Source organism: Hypanus sabinus, chromosome 24 (assembly GCF_030144855.1).
Source record: "Hypanus sabinus isolate sHypSab1 chromosome 24, sHypSab1.hap1, whole genome shotgun sequence".
Taxonomy (NCBI): Eukaryota; Metazoa; Chordata; class Chondrichthyes; order Myliobatiformes; family Dasyatidae; genus Hypanus; species Hypanus sabinus.
The window spans coordinates 2,722,382-2,737,023 of NC_082729.1; the positions used below are offsets into that span (position 1 = coordinate 2,722,382).

The 14,642-nt window shown below is 42.0% G+C and overlaps 1 protein-coding gene across 1 annotated transcript in view; it reads right to left on the reverse strand.

The window, feature by feature from the left end:
* Positions 1-398: 398 nt before the first annotated feature.
* LOC132380409 (digestive cysteine proteinase 2-like) overlaps positions 399-14,642 on the reverse strand; it is a 46,797-nt gene continuing 32,553 nt past the window's right edge. Inside the window, exons 9-11 of the mRNA XM_059949168.1 lie at positions 13,982-14,143; positions 5,219-5,408; positions 399-1,791 (exon numbers count right to left, since the gene is read on the reverse strand). Coding sequence (XP_059805151.1) covers positions 1,604-1,791; positions 5,219-5,408; positions 13,982-14,143 — 540 coding nt within the window. The 3' untranslated portion in view covers positions 399-1,603. The remainder of the gene's footprint in view (positions 1,792-5,218; positions 5,409-13,981; positions 14,144-14,642) is intronic.

Consider the following 14,642-nt stretch of genomic DNA (forward strand, 5'->3'; position numbering starts at 1 on the left):
TGGTATTAGACATCTCTACCCTGGGAAACAGATACTCCCTGTCCACTATCTATGCCTCTCATAATTTTGTAAACCTCTGTCTGATTTCCCCTCATATCCTCCGCTGCTCCAGAGAAAATAACCCGTTTGTCCAACCTCTTATGATAGCACGTACTCTCTAAACAAGGCAGCATCCTGGTAACTTCTTCTGCCCCCTCTCCAGAGCCTCAACATTCTTTCTGTAGCGGGGCAACAAGAACTGTATACAGTACTGTACTCCAGATGTGGCTTAACCAGAGTTTTATAAAGTTGCTGAAGATATCTATTCAATAATCGAGGTGGATAATCTCCATACTCACTGCTACAGAATTTATGCTTCAAAGTTTCAAAATTGACTTGGCAATATTCAAATGCACATAAACTCTTCAAATTTATTTATTGTGATACAGTGCAGAATAAGCTCTTCAAGACTTGCCGCCTTGCAATCCCCTGATTTAACCCTGGCCTAATCAAGGGACAATTCACAATGATCAATTAACCTACCCAGTGTTAAGCCTTTGGACTGCGGGAGGAAGTGGGAACATGCGCAGGAAACCCACACGGTCGCAAGGAGAATGTACAAACTCCTTACAGGCCGTGGTGGGAATTGGAGCACAATAAAATAGACATTAAACCATCTCCACAAATTGTATTTGTTTTTAAACATTCAACATTGATTCAAATTCAGTTAAATTTCAGTTCAGTTAAATTCAGTCCTGATGAAGGGTCTCGGCCCAAAACGTCGACAGTGCTTCTCCTTATAGATGCTGCCTGGCCTGCTGTGTTCCACCAGCATTTTGTGTGTGTTGTTTGAATTTCCAGCATCTGCATATTTCCTCGTGTTTGCTCCTCAAATTCGGTTAAGTACACTTTGCACCAATATTAACATTTCAATAAGTCAAGAGTCTTTAAAAAAAGTATCAACAAAATACTAAATTACCACAGCAAAACAGGTTACGGTGCTGGGGCTATGTATTGATTAATTCTGAGTTTTGGAGTCAGCATTGCCCCCCACCCCTCAGTGCTCACTTGGCAGAAGATGAGCTCTTTTGTGGTCAGCTGGAGATTTCAATGGACTGAAGGGCCTGGACTATATATGTACATTTTTTTGCAGTTGTATTTTGTATGTGTACTTATCTTGTATATGCAAGGTCTGTGTTTCAAGCTGCAGTGTCACGGGGTGGGGGGGGGGGGGGGAGGCAGGGGTGATGTCAGGATCGGTGTGGCTGGGTGTCCAGGCTGAATTCGGAGTCCCACCCCCACCCACCACGTGTTCGTTTTGGACTTTTATTGCGTGATTGTGATACCAACTGTGCTGGCTATCTCATGTGTGCCTTCTGCTGTGGATGATCGTTGGTACTGTGATTTGGACCTTGACCCCAGAGTAACACTGTCTCATTTGCCTGTATTCTTGTAGGGTTGTATAACAATTAGACTTGAATTGTATTGAATTTTATGTATAGAATTTTTTTTTTTGCCCCAGGATGTTCAGTACAAATTTAAAAACAATTATTTAAAACACTTTGCACCAAAAATGCAAATCTATACAAGTAAACGTGAATAAGAGTAGAGTCTTTGTGAGCATTCATTCTAGTGTGACGTATGTTGCATCTGTCGCAACTCCACAGTTATTCTCCTTCATGGACATCAACACATAGCCACTGTTGCCCCAGTACGTTGACCAGGAATTTTTAATCAGCCAATATGCTTCGCCTTCAAGTTTTCCATATCCAACAGCAAGCACGGCATGGTCCAGGTCATCCAGTTGGTTTTCTAAAGGTAACCATATGTTAGTCAATGCCGGGTCAGTAAACTGCACGCTTCCTACATATACACTCTATATTTAAATATTCCTCGAGGTTGTTATGGGAACGTGGATAAGCTCCCACTACGTATTAAATGTTCCCAATGGCATGCGCCTCAAACAGCCTTTGACGACCAAGTCCAGCTCCTGGCCTTCACCTGTGGCTTAGCTACTAAGCCCGGTGGAACAGTTTCCACTCACAGAAGGGGCAAGAGTGGGTTACTCGCTCCCTGAAACCAGTCGCCTCAAGCAGATGGGCTCGTCAGCTGTGGTTGGCAGCCTATGTGGAGAAGGGGAATTCTGAACCCAAACCTCCGCTGCCTTGCGGCTGCACCCACTCCCAGGGGAGGCTTTGGGAGTCAACCCCGAGGGTAAAATCCAGGGTTGGGAGTCCCTAAGGCAGTGCCATGTTGAATTCCAGCAATGCTACAGGTGTCAAACTGTATCAGTCTCTGCTACCCCTTTGGGTTCGTCATATGCACGGAAAGAGGAAGCTTTCTACGTGGGCAACAGCTCACTCTCTATATTGTCTACCATCAGGTAGGAGATACAGAAGCCTGAAGGCACACACTCAGTGATTCAGGAAAAGCTTCTTCCCCTCTGCCATCTGGTTCCTAAATGGACATTGTACCCTTGGACAATATCTCACTTTTTTTAAAATATATAGTATTTGTTTTTTGCACAATTTTTAATCTATTCAATATACTCATACTGTAATTGATTTACTTATTCATTATTATACATTTTTCCTTCTAGATTACGTATTGCATTGAACTGCTGCTGCTATGTTAACAAATTTCACATCACATGCCGGTGATAATAAACCTGATTCTGATTCTAGATAGCTAGGGCGCAATATCCATGGTCGACCCTAACCAACAAAATCCTTCCATTCAAATAAACATTTGACTTGGTCGTGTTTTTACTGTGGCAGTTTAGTTTGATGGGGTTGAGATTTATATTAAAAGTAGACTGGTTCATCCCGCCATCTCCCCACCCAGCTCACCAAGAGAAACTTGATTAGTAACAAGACTAATAAAGATACTTCTGTTCTCCAACACTGATTAATAATTCCAACATCTTAATTTATACACCAATCATTTTATGGATTTATGGTGAACAAAGTATTTCCAGAAGACCATAAATTTAGGAGCAGAATTAGGCCATTTGACCCATCTAGACTGCTCCACCATGGCTGCTCAGCCCCAATATCCTGCCTTCACCCTGTATCCCTTCAAGCCCTGACTAATCAAGAATCTATCAATCACTGCCTAAATATATCAATGATTTGGCCCCCACAACCACCTGTGGCAACATATTCCACAGATTCGCCACCTTCTAGCTAAAGAAATTCCTCATCTCCATTCTAAAAGGATTCCCCACTATTCTGCAGTCGGCTGTCCCCTCTGGTCCAATTCTATCCTATACCCCATGGTCTTTATGATCTTATATTTGTAGAATGACTTGTAAGAGAAGTACTCAAGATGTCAGAATTCTTTACTATCTTGTTTGTGCAGTGCCCCATTGGATTATGGAGTGATGTGGTCTCATTGAGTCACTCTATGAACGACTAGCATTCAAGGGCAGCTCCGAAGCGGAGGGACTGCTACTATTTCGTATCAGCATTACACAAGTCCCTCCGCTCCGGAGCTGCCCTTGAATGAGGTATATGAGTGGGGCAGCACCTTGAGGGACTCGTATGAATGAGGTTCCTGATCCTTACTGAGGACTTTTTCCATGTCTTATCTCTTCTTGTTTTAAATTTATAGCTATTCACACTTTAATGACTTTTAAATGATATTTTTACACTATTTCAGTGAAGCAGTTTCTAAATTTGATTTCCTGTATACTATCACAGGCAAACTAGGCCAGTTTGAGGTGCGAAGCAACACACACAAATGCTGGAGGAACTCTGCAAGCTAGGCAGTATCTATGGAAAAGAGTAAACAGTCGATGTTTCAGGCCGAGGCCCTTCCTCAGGACTGGAACGGGAGAGGAGAAGTCAGAGTAAGGGGGTGGGGGAGGGGAGGAAGAAGAGCAAGGTATCAGGTGATGGGTGAAACCAGGAGAGGGGAAGGGGTGAAATAAACAGCTGGGAAGTTGATTGGTGAAAGAGATAGAGGGCTGGAAGAAGGCGAAATCCACTAGGAGCGGACAGAATACCATGGAAGAAAGGGAAGGGCGAGGAGCACCAGAGGGAGGCGATGGGCAGGTAAGGAGAGAAAGTGAGAGAGGGAAATGAGAATGGGGAATAGTGAAGGAGTTTGAATTGGGATCATGATTCTCCTGCCAAGGTCTACCTGCACCTCGTAGACTGCTCCAGTATACAGAAGTGAGGTTATGGTCACCTGGTACAGGAACACCAAAACCTTTGAATAGAAAATTCTACAAAAAGTAGTGGGTTCGGCCCAGTGCATCACGGGTAAAGCCCTCCCAATCACTGAGCACATCGACATGAAATGCTGTCGCAGGAAAGCAGCATTCATTGTCAGAGATCCCCACCACCCAGGCCGTGCTCTCTCCTCGCTGCTGCCATCATCAGAAGGTACAAGAACCTCAGGACTCACACCACTAGGTTCAGGAACAGTTACTACCCCTCAACCATCAGGCTCTTGAACCAAAGGGGATAACTTCATTCACTTGCCCCATCATTGAACTGTTCTCACAACCAATGATCTTACTTTAAGGACTTTATCTTGTTATCTCACAAGCTTGTTATTTATCACTAGTTATTTATAATTGCATTTGCACAATTTGTTGTCTTCTGCACTCTGGTTGATCTTTCATTGATCCTGTTATAGTTACTATTCTATAGATTGGCTGAGTATGCCCGCAGGTAAATGAATCTCAGGGTTGTATACAGTATGTATGTACATTCCTCCAAGAGGACCACAAGTTTGTGGTGGTTCATGTGCCTCAATGACCCTGCGTTGACTGGAGTCAGGGCTTTATGCTTTGGCTCTTGGTAGGGTCACCCATGCCAAACAGGTCAAAGGGTAGAAGCCAGACTAAGAGTGGCCCACTGGTCCTCCAGGTTTGGAGGTTCAGCTCTGGGCTAACAACCCTGACTGGTTAAACAACACTGTTACAAAAACAGCAAACAAGAGTGGGACGATATTCTGGAGTCTCCAGCTGGGTCTTGCATGACTGTTAGTAGTGAAAACCGAGAGGACGTTACTAACACGATGAAGGAAGCTCCGAATGTGGAGGACCTTTATTGCTGCCCTAAACTCCATTGGTATAATGGGCAGCTTTTTAAAAATATATCTATATACTTTGATAATAAATTGACTTTGAACTGGAAACTGCAAAAGGTAACTGTGGGTACAAGGCACACTCAAGGAACTAAGAAAATGGTTTTCCTTCACCTTGATCAAATGACAGTTGAATACTTACTACATTGTGGCTCATAATAAACCCCGTTGCTGTAAAATAGAAAGGACTTGTGAGATGCGTCAATTCCAACGGCCACTGGACCATTTTTAAAGATGGCCAACTTTAAAGCTTTAATGTTTCCGGAAGTCACATTCGTATAGCTCTTCACCTTTGCTATCATCGTGGACTGGTTATAGTGACAGAATCCATTCTGGGATTGAATAAAAACAGTACGATATATGAAATGTCAAAGCAAAAACGTTAGATCGCATCAAAATAGTACAGAGGCCAGTCCAATGCTTTACAGCACCAGCGACCTGGGCTTAAATCCCGCCGCTGAATGTTTCGATGTACATGTGATCAATAACAGAATCTCAATCTGATGTGATCAATGCCAGAACTACAATCAGGAGCTGACTGTCATCTTCCAATTCTGATGCCCCGTTATTGTTCAATATAGGTCTTCTCATTCCCTTTGTTGTTCTTCTTTTCAGTTTTAAATGAAGCTATCACAGAATACCAAACACTGAAGTAAGTTTCTGTTCACTAGCTTACCATATGAACTGCAAGGTTATTGACCTGAGAGTATTGGAGTATAAAGTTGCATTGTTTGCTGTGTACCCAAAACTATGTAGTCAGCTTTGTGCTTGCTATTTGCTATGTATGTATCCAATTTAGTAGGAGAATGAAAGCTCTGTATTGTCTCTGTACTATTGAACACATCAATGCCTTGAGAATGTAGCTAACTTATACTTACTATGTATCCAACTTATCAGCCAGAATGAAATCTCTGTATTGTCTCTGTACTATTGAACACATCAGTAACTTAAGAATGTAGCCAAATAAGAAGATGATGGTGTGTTAATGGCAGGCTAACTTAAAGGTAACTGCGGCCAGGGATGAGGTAACATGTGGCCCAAAAAGTAGATTAGAACATGATTAAGTTAATGGGTAGAAACAATAGTAGGAAGTCGGGAGCTGATGTACTGGAGATACGCAACTGGATATTCTAATACAACTAAACCAGGAGGTTGCTATAAAAAATGCTATGCACAAGGATCGGTGGGCAATCAGTGACTAGCTCAATGACTGTCTCAGCTTTGATTTGCAAATTAAAGTTTAACACCTCTTGAAGAATCTTCTGCGTCTCCTGGTCGTTTGTGGGGCACAAGAAACCACAACAAGAGCAGCTGAGTCACTATCTCCAACACCCCTTCACAGTGCAGAGACCTGCAACTCGAGAAAAATCAGATCCAGCCAATATACCCCCTGTACAGTTCTAATGTGTTCCATTTGGCAATAAAAGTACAAAGGAGATTTGATAGAATATAACTTGTTGGAAAAGTCATAGAATCACAGACTCATACTTCAAAGTCAGGGCAGTATAAGTTAGCACAATGATTTTTCCTCACCAGCAACAAGGGTTCAATTCCCACCACTGCCTGTAAGGAGTTTGTATGTTCTCCCCATGAACATGTGAGCTTTCTTTGGGTGCTCCAGATTCCTTCCACAGTCCAACGACGTACCAGTTGGTAGGTTAATTGGTCATTGTAAATTGTCCTGTGATTAATCTAGCATTAAATTGGTGGATAGCTGGACAGCGCTATATCTCCGAATAACTAAAAAAACACAATAGACTTAAAAATGTTTAATGCAGTCAAAATGGTTCATAGAACAGTGGATATTACCACTAATTTTGCTTTTATAATATAAATTGATATTCCTCAAGATGTATCATTCGCTATTTTGGAAACGTAAGGCTGATGAGCGGGCTGCCTTCAGGAAGGCAAATTCATCTGAAGACCTGTGCTGACCAACTGGCTGGTGTGTTCATGGAGATCAAGAACAGTTACTACCCAACAACCAGGCTCTTGAACAAAAGGAGGTAACTACACTCACTTGCCCCATCATTGAACTGTTCCCATAACCAATTATTTCAGTTCAAGGACTCTTTATCTCTTTATCTCATGTTCTTGTTATTTATTGCTATTTACTTATATTTGCATTTATAGTTTGTTGTTTCCTGCACTCTGGTTGATAGAGTCGTAGAAAAATACAGTTTAGATACAGACCCTTTGGCCCATCTAGTTCATGCCAAAACCATTTAAGCAGCCTACTCTCATCAGTCTGCACTGAGACCATAGTCCTCCATACCCCTGCTATCCATGTACCTGTCTAAATTTTTCTTAAACATGAAATCAAGCTCCCATGCACCACTTGCGCTGGCAGCTCGTCCCACACTCTCATGACCCTCTGAGTGAAGGTTTCCCCTCATGTTCCATTTCACCTTTCACCCTTAACCCATAACCTCTGGTTGTAGTCCCACCCAACCTCAGTGGAAAAAGCCAGCTTGCATTTACCCTATTGCTACCCCTCATAATTTTGTATCCTCTATCAAATCTCCTCTCAATCCTCTACATTCTAAAGAATAAAGTCCTAAACTATTCAATCTTTCCTTATAACTCAGCTCCTCCAGACCCAGCAACATCCTTGTAAATTTTCCCTGTGCTCTTTCAACCCTATTGACATATTTCCTGTACGTAGGTGACCAAAACTGCACACAAGATTCCAAATTAGGCCTCACAAACATCTTACACAACTTCAACATAACATCCCATCTCCTGCTCCTCCTTATGTTCTTATACCCACAGGAAAATGAATTACACCGTTATATATGGTGACATACATACGCTTTGTTAATACATTTAATTTGAAATTAGTTAAAATTCTGAGGATAGATTATAGGCATGAAACATTAACAGTTTCTCTCCCCACAGATGTGATTTTACAGAATGTGCAGTTCTGGTCTTTTTTTTAAATTTCAAATTACCAGAACTTGCAGACCCCCCCCCCCTCCAATATTTTAATTAATATGTACCCTGATGGATATTCTACTAGTTTTTCTCTTGTGGCCTGATGAATGAACTTGCATAGTTCACATTGTGAACCCATCTTCAGGTTTGCAGGGGATTGGGCAAGGTGAAGTAACTGGATTGTTACAACATTGTACTTGTAGAGTTCTGCCCTTCAGGCAATTTATTTATGTTTTTTTTCTACGTGATTAAGCACATTCAGCTTTTATTTTGAAATGAGCAGTTGCAGGTCTGTACAAGGTCACTTCCTGTGCAGTCAGTAAGTAGAAATTCTTTGATAGATTTTTCAGATATGATTTTTATTTTAAATCCCTGTCAGAAGAGATTAGTGGCTCTTAATTATAATATGATTATGAAGATACAACCAGAGATATCAGGTAGAATTAAACAGGAATGGGAAAAAGAACTTCAATACAATATTTCAACGGAAAAATGGGAAAAATTTTTACAAATGGTTAATTTGTCTTCTATATGTGCTAAACATGCTTTAATACAATTTAAGGTTGTACATAGAGCTCATATGTCTAATGATTAGCTTGCTCGATTTTATTCTCATGTTAATCCTCAATGTGACAGATGTCATTTAGATGTGGCTTCATTGACCCACATGTTTTGGTCATGTCCTACTTTACATAATTATTGGAAGGACATATTTGCTACCATTTCCTCAATTTGGAATATTGATTTACAACCTCATTTTATCACTGCAATTTTTGGTATTCCAAATGAAGATGATAGTCGATTCTCTCCTCCAATTAGACGAATGATTGCCTTTGTAACATTAATGGCCAGGAGATCTATATTACAAAATTGGAAAGAAGTAAATCCTCCTACCACGTTTCAGTGGTTTTCTCAAACTATTTCTTGCTTAAGTTTAGAAAAAATTAGAAGTTCTATTTTTGATTCATCAATTAAATTTGAAGAAACTTGGGGACCGTTCATTCGACACTTTCATATGAATTAATTTGACTTCTTCCAGACCTTTACTCTTATTATTCTTGTTCTGGTATGGAGTTCCGGAGTTTTTTGACACTATCATATACTTATAAACTATTATTATTGCCCATGTTAGTTTAGGTTTAGTTTTTTTTTATTATTTCTTAAATATACATTTTTTCTTTTTCTTTTGATGATTATTTTTAATCTTTTCATGTATAATCAATATAGATTAGATTGATATTGTATGATCCTTTTTCGCTGATAGTTTAATAAGATATTGTTATCTTGTTATCAACTCAATTTCAAATCTATTGTATTCATAACATATGTAATATAATATTATGTTATGTTTTTTTTAAATTAATAAAAAGATTGAAAAAGAAAGGAAGTAGAAATTAGGAAAGCATCTTGGCTGGCCGAAGGCCAGAGATTTATGTTAGGAGTGAAAGAAGTTTCTATCTAAAGCCATTGTGTTGTTTCCCCAACAGAGACATTGCTTGTAAGTTGATGTTATATTGATGAGAAATTAATTCAAAAGGTATCAATAAGATTTTTCTGAGTATATTAGACACTAACCCAGATACTAATGGTTTACACATACTATTTACCCATAGTGTTTACCTATCAGAACCCCATAATATTCACTTGCAGGAAACTTAACCAAGGTCTAACTAACCTGTGTATGTTTACTTGTGTGAATGGAACAGCTCGGTAATTGCATTGTATTTTGTTGCTTTTCCGCTTCGCTCATTCACTCTGTCACGCCACTGAGTCTGCAGTAAACTCTAGGACGCTACATCCAGACTCCCAAGTCGTTTCTGAATGGAGTTTGTCGGACTGTCCAGTTGCTGTTACACCACCTCAGCGAGGGCAGTATGTCTGGAGACAACCTACTTCCGGAAGCCAAAGCATCCAAAATTCTGAAGCAAATGTAACACTCACCCTACAGGCTGGTATATGTCTAGGGGAAAAGGAGATCCAGCCACGGACCACCCCCACCTCCCGTACACGCAGGTGCTGTGGGAATCAAGTTTATGCCTCGCGCACGCACACTATCAAATTCACACCAGATACCGTTATGAAATACACTTTAAAGATTTTACTAAAACTAAAAGAGTACTAGGCAATACAATATATATAAAAGAAAAGAAAAAGCAAAAGGCGCCAACTTATCAAAGTTCAGTCAGTTTAGTGCACATCGTTGGAGCTCAACCATCGACCCATTCGGCCCCTCGTCACTTTCCTCCGACCTCCACGTCTTCACACCTGGGACCACCCCGGTGGTCGACCGAGCAGTGCCGCGCACGTCCACCTTCCTCGGCGCCTTCTTCCCGACTCTCCTGAAAACCCCCCAAAGCTCCCAGCCTCACAAGACAAAATAACATTCCCCACTGGTTAACAAATGAATACAATCCCCATATCAGCAAGTCTAAAGCTAAACAACTGCGAGAGAAACACTGATCAGACAAGGAACCATTCCTACTCTTAACAAGCCAAAGAAGCCATTTTGAGTAACATACACAGGACATTGTACACAAAAAACTGAGGAATGACTTGCATTCTGTTGATCAGTGAAACTGTCTGCTCAAAGTGCTGATAGAGGGGGGAGAAAAAACTGACCACACCATTTGATAGTGAAGAAGAAATCGGAGACTCGTTATCAGTGAAAAGTTAATTTGATAAATGAGAGGCAACGAGTGAAGGAGGGGGAAGTCACTGAGGAGTGTGGTAAAACAAAGGGATCTGTTAATACAGATCCATCATTCCTTGAACGTGGAGTCAGAAATAAAGCTTTTGGTTCATTGCCTTCATAAGAAAATGTATTGAGTACAGGAGGTGGGATGTTCTGTTAAGTTGTTTAAGACAGTAGCAAGACCAAATGTGGAGTATTGAGTGCAATTCTGGTCACCGACTGACAGGAAAGATGTCAATGAGGTTGAAGGAGCACAGAGAAAGTTTACGAGGATGTTGCTGGGACTGGAGGACCTGAGTTATAGGGAAAGGTTGAGGAGGTCAGAACTTTATTCCCTGGAGCATTGAAGATTAAGGGGAGATTTGATAGAGGTATACAAAATAATGAAGGGTACAGATAGGGTAAACACAAGCAGGCTTTTCCCTCTGATCTTGGGTGGGACTAGAAGTGGAGGTCATAGGTTGGGAGTAAGAGGTGAAATATTTAAGGAGAACCTGAGGGCGGCCTTCTTCACTGAGACGGTGGTGGGAGCGTGGAACGAGCTGCCAGTGGAAGTGGTGGAGGCACATTCCACCTGCAGTATCTAAGAGAAGTTTGGATAAGAACATGGATGGAAGGGGTGTGGAGGGCTATGGTTCTGGTGAGAGTCAGAATAACAGAGCAGCAGAGACTAGATGGGCTGAAGGGCCAGTTTCCGTGCTGTAGTGCTCTATGATCTCATAGAAAATCCTGGTGAATCTGCTCTGTCACCTCTCTAGCCATACTAGAGCAGCAATCAATACTCTGTATTTACTCTGATTGTGACGGCTGATGTGCCAAAAGCTCTCTTGGCAACCCTATCTACCTGTGAGGGCACCTCCAAGGAATTATGGATCTATATTCCCAGATCCCTCAGTTCGAACACACTCCTCAGTGCCCTACCACTCCTACCCAGGCTTGTCCTCCCAAAGTGCAACACCTCACACTTGTCTGCAGTGAACTGAGGTATCAGAACTCGAGGGCGTAGGTTTAAAGTAAGAATGAAAAGATTTAATAAGTAGAGGGGCAACTTTTTTTTTTGGCCTATTCTCCTTGGAGCGACGGAGGATAAGAGGTGACCTGATAAAGGTGTATAAGATGATGAGAGGCATTGATCGTGTGGATAGTCAGAGGCCTTTTCCCAGGACTGAAGTGGCTAACACGAGGGGGCATACTGCTTGGAAGCAGGTACAGGGATGTCAGGGGTAAGTTTTCCACACAGAGAGCGGTGAGTGCGTGGAATGGGCTGCCAGTGACAGTGGTGGAGGTGGATACAATAGGGTCTTTTAAGAGACTCTCAGGTAGGTACAGGGAGCTTAGAAAAATAGAGGGCTATGCTGTAGGGTAATTCTAGGCAGTTTCTAGAGTAGGTTACATGGCTGACACAACACTGTGGGCTGAAGGGTCTGTAATGTGTTGTAGACTTCTATGTTTCCATGATACACAAAGGGTGATATTAATGTGGAATTATCTGCCAGAGGAAGTGGTTGCGACAGGTATAATTACAACTTTTAAAAGATGGTTGGACAGTAAGGTGAACTGGAAAAGCACACAGTACTCCAGCTGTAGCACAAGTAATTTTTTTTTAACCTGACTGAACTGATACTCTGCCTGCATACCACCTTAATCGCTTTTCTGCAGATACTGCCACCTTCAGGGTTCTTTGGCTAGTTCACCAAGATCTCTGTTCTCCCTGGAGTCCACAATTCACTGTTCAACCTCTCCCAAGAGCAACACCTTATAGTTATCAGGAGTAAAATGTCACCTGCTGTTTCTCCATCACCTTGCTAACAGATCAATGTTGTCTACTGCGTAACGACTACTTTACTCGCTGTTCACCGCAGGGTTAATTATGTCACCAGGAGTGTCATTAACGGTACACTCTACTTTCACATCCACATTACAGTGGGAAAACTAATACAAAGTCAAAGTCAAAGCTTCCTACCACTGTATGGACTGTTATACTTGTGGGACATGCCTCCAGCTCCAGAAGTCGAAGCCTTTATTTGATCCCTTTTTTTTTAGCAACTAGCAAGCATGCAATCAAGCACTATTGAGCAAATAAGCTCTTCTCGGGCTTCCAGATGGGTACAGGGATTGGTTCTAACCGATGGTCTGATGACAAACTCCGCTGTCTTCATCAGGGATGCTTGATGAAGATGGCAGAGTTTGTCATTGAAACTGGTGGAAAAAGAAAATCAATTTCCGTACCTGGCTGGATTCCCGAGAAGGGTTTATTTGTCACACACACACTGGCAAAGCACTACGTTCTTTATCATTATTGAGCGCTGTCTCAGTGGTCAGCAAAAGATACGACCGCAAGCTACAAACTGCCACGAAATAAGCACGGATACGTAACTTATTCCCTTCGTTTTATCACGCCCCCACCCATGTGACTAGTTATCGTAAAAAAAATCTGTAGCACAGAATACAAAGCAGATAGAGAACAGATACATCGCTTCTAGACACATTATTAAATGTACATAGTCAACAGGAATCTCAGTATCTGTCCCTGTGGTACACCACTAGTTAGAGGCTTCCATACAAATATATTCCCTGTCCATCACCCACAACCTCCTAGCACCAAGCCAGTTTGAGAGTTAACATGCCAAATTGTCCTGGGTCCTATGTGGGACTTTGTCAAACAGAACTCCACGTCATCTGCACTATATTCGTCCTGACACCTAGTGACCTCAAAAAATGTAGTCAGATAGGACCCAGGCTTGGTGAACCAACACTGGCCATTCCTTTCTCTGTAACAGCAGATTAATCTTGCCCCCCACCCCCCGCCCAATAATTTTGATGCTGGAGGCCTGTAAATACCTAGCTCAAACTTGCTTTCCTTCCTAAATCCAGGCACCACACTTGCTGGCCTCCACTCTTCTGAGGACAGAAGATTAGATAAAGTTTTTGCCATGGCTCCAGCAATCTCTCTCAGCATAAATGCCTGAAAGGTGCTTATCCGCCTTTACGTCCATTAGTAGCATAGCGGTTTGCACAACGCTTTACCGTATCAGCGACCTGGGTTCAACTCCCACCACTGAGTTTGTACGTTCTCCCCATGTCCGCATGGGTTTCCCCTGGGTACTCTGGTTTCCTCCCACAATCTAAAGACGTACCGATGGGTAGGTTAATTAGACATTGTGAATTGTCCTGTGATTAGGCCAGGGTTAAATTGGGCTTCGCTGTGCGGTGGGGCTTGAAGGGCCAGAGAGGCCTACTCCTCGCTGTATCTCAGCAAATAAATTTTTAATAACTAACCTGTCCCAAGTAAGAGCCGTACGACTCTGTGGTTGAAATTCCACCGTGCTTCATGATCCACTCAAACGCACGCCATTCCTCTCCCCCATCACAGGCGAGATTTCCGAAGCCCCAGGAACAATCCATCAGCATTTGCTGTGACAATGGGATCAAGTTTCCCGTCTGAAAGCACAAACAGAGTTAAAATGCACTTCAGCAATGTTCTAAACTAATGAAATAACTTATAAATCTTCAGGATCCATAATACAGGAAGTCGGAAATTCATTCTCAGATGTCCAAGTGTGCCACAGTGAAGTAGTTTTCAGTGCAATCACTGCAGCATGTTAGGAAACACTGGCTGTTACCACTGTGCTCTTTCATTGATTCTGTTATGGTTATTATTCTATTATGGATTTAGTGAGTATGCCTGTAAAAGTTAATGCTGCATATAGTGACATAGCCAGCCAGTAGTGTAATGGCAACTGCACCGGACTTTGAGGCGAGAGGTCCGGGATTCGAATCCGGCCAGCTCCTTCCACAGCTTTCCATTCGTGCTGGGCTCAGCACTGAGCTAGCAACTCGGTCTCATAATAAACAGACCAAAAAAAGTGCTAAAGAAATGGCAAACACGAGGAAATCTGCAGATGCTGGAAATTCAAACAATGCACACAAAATGCTGGTG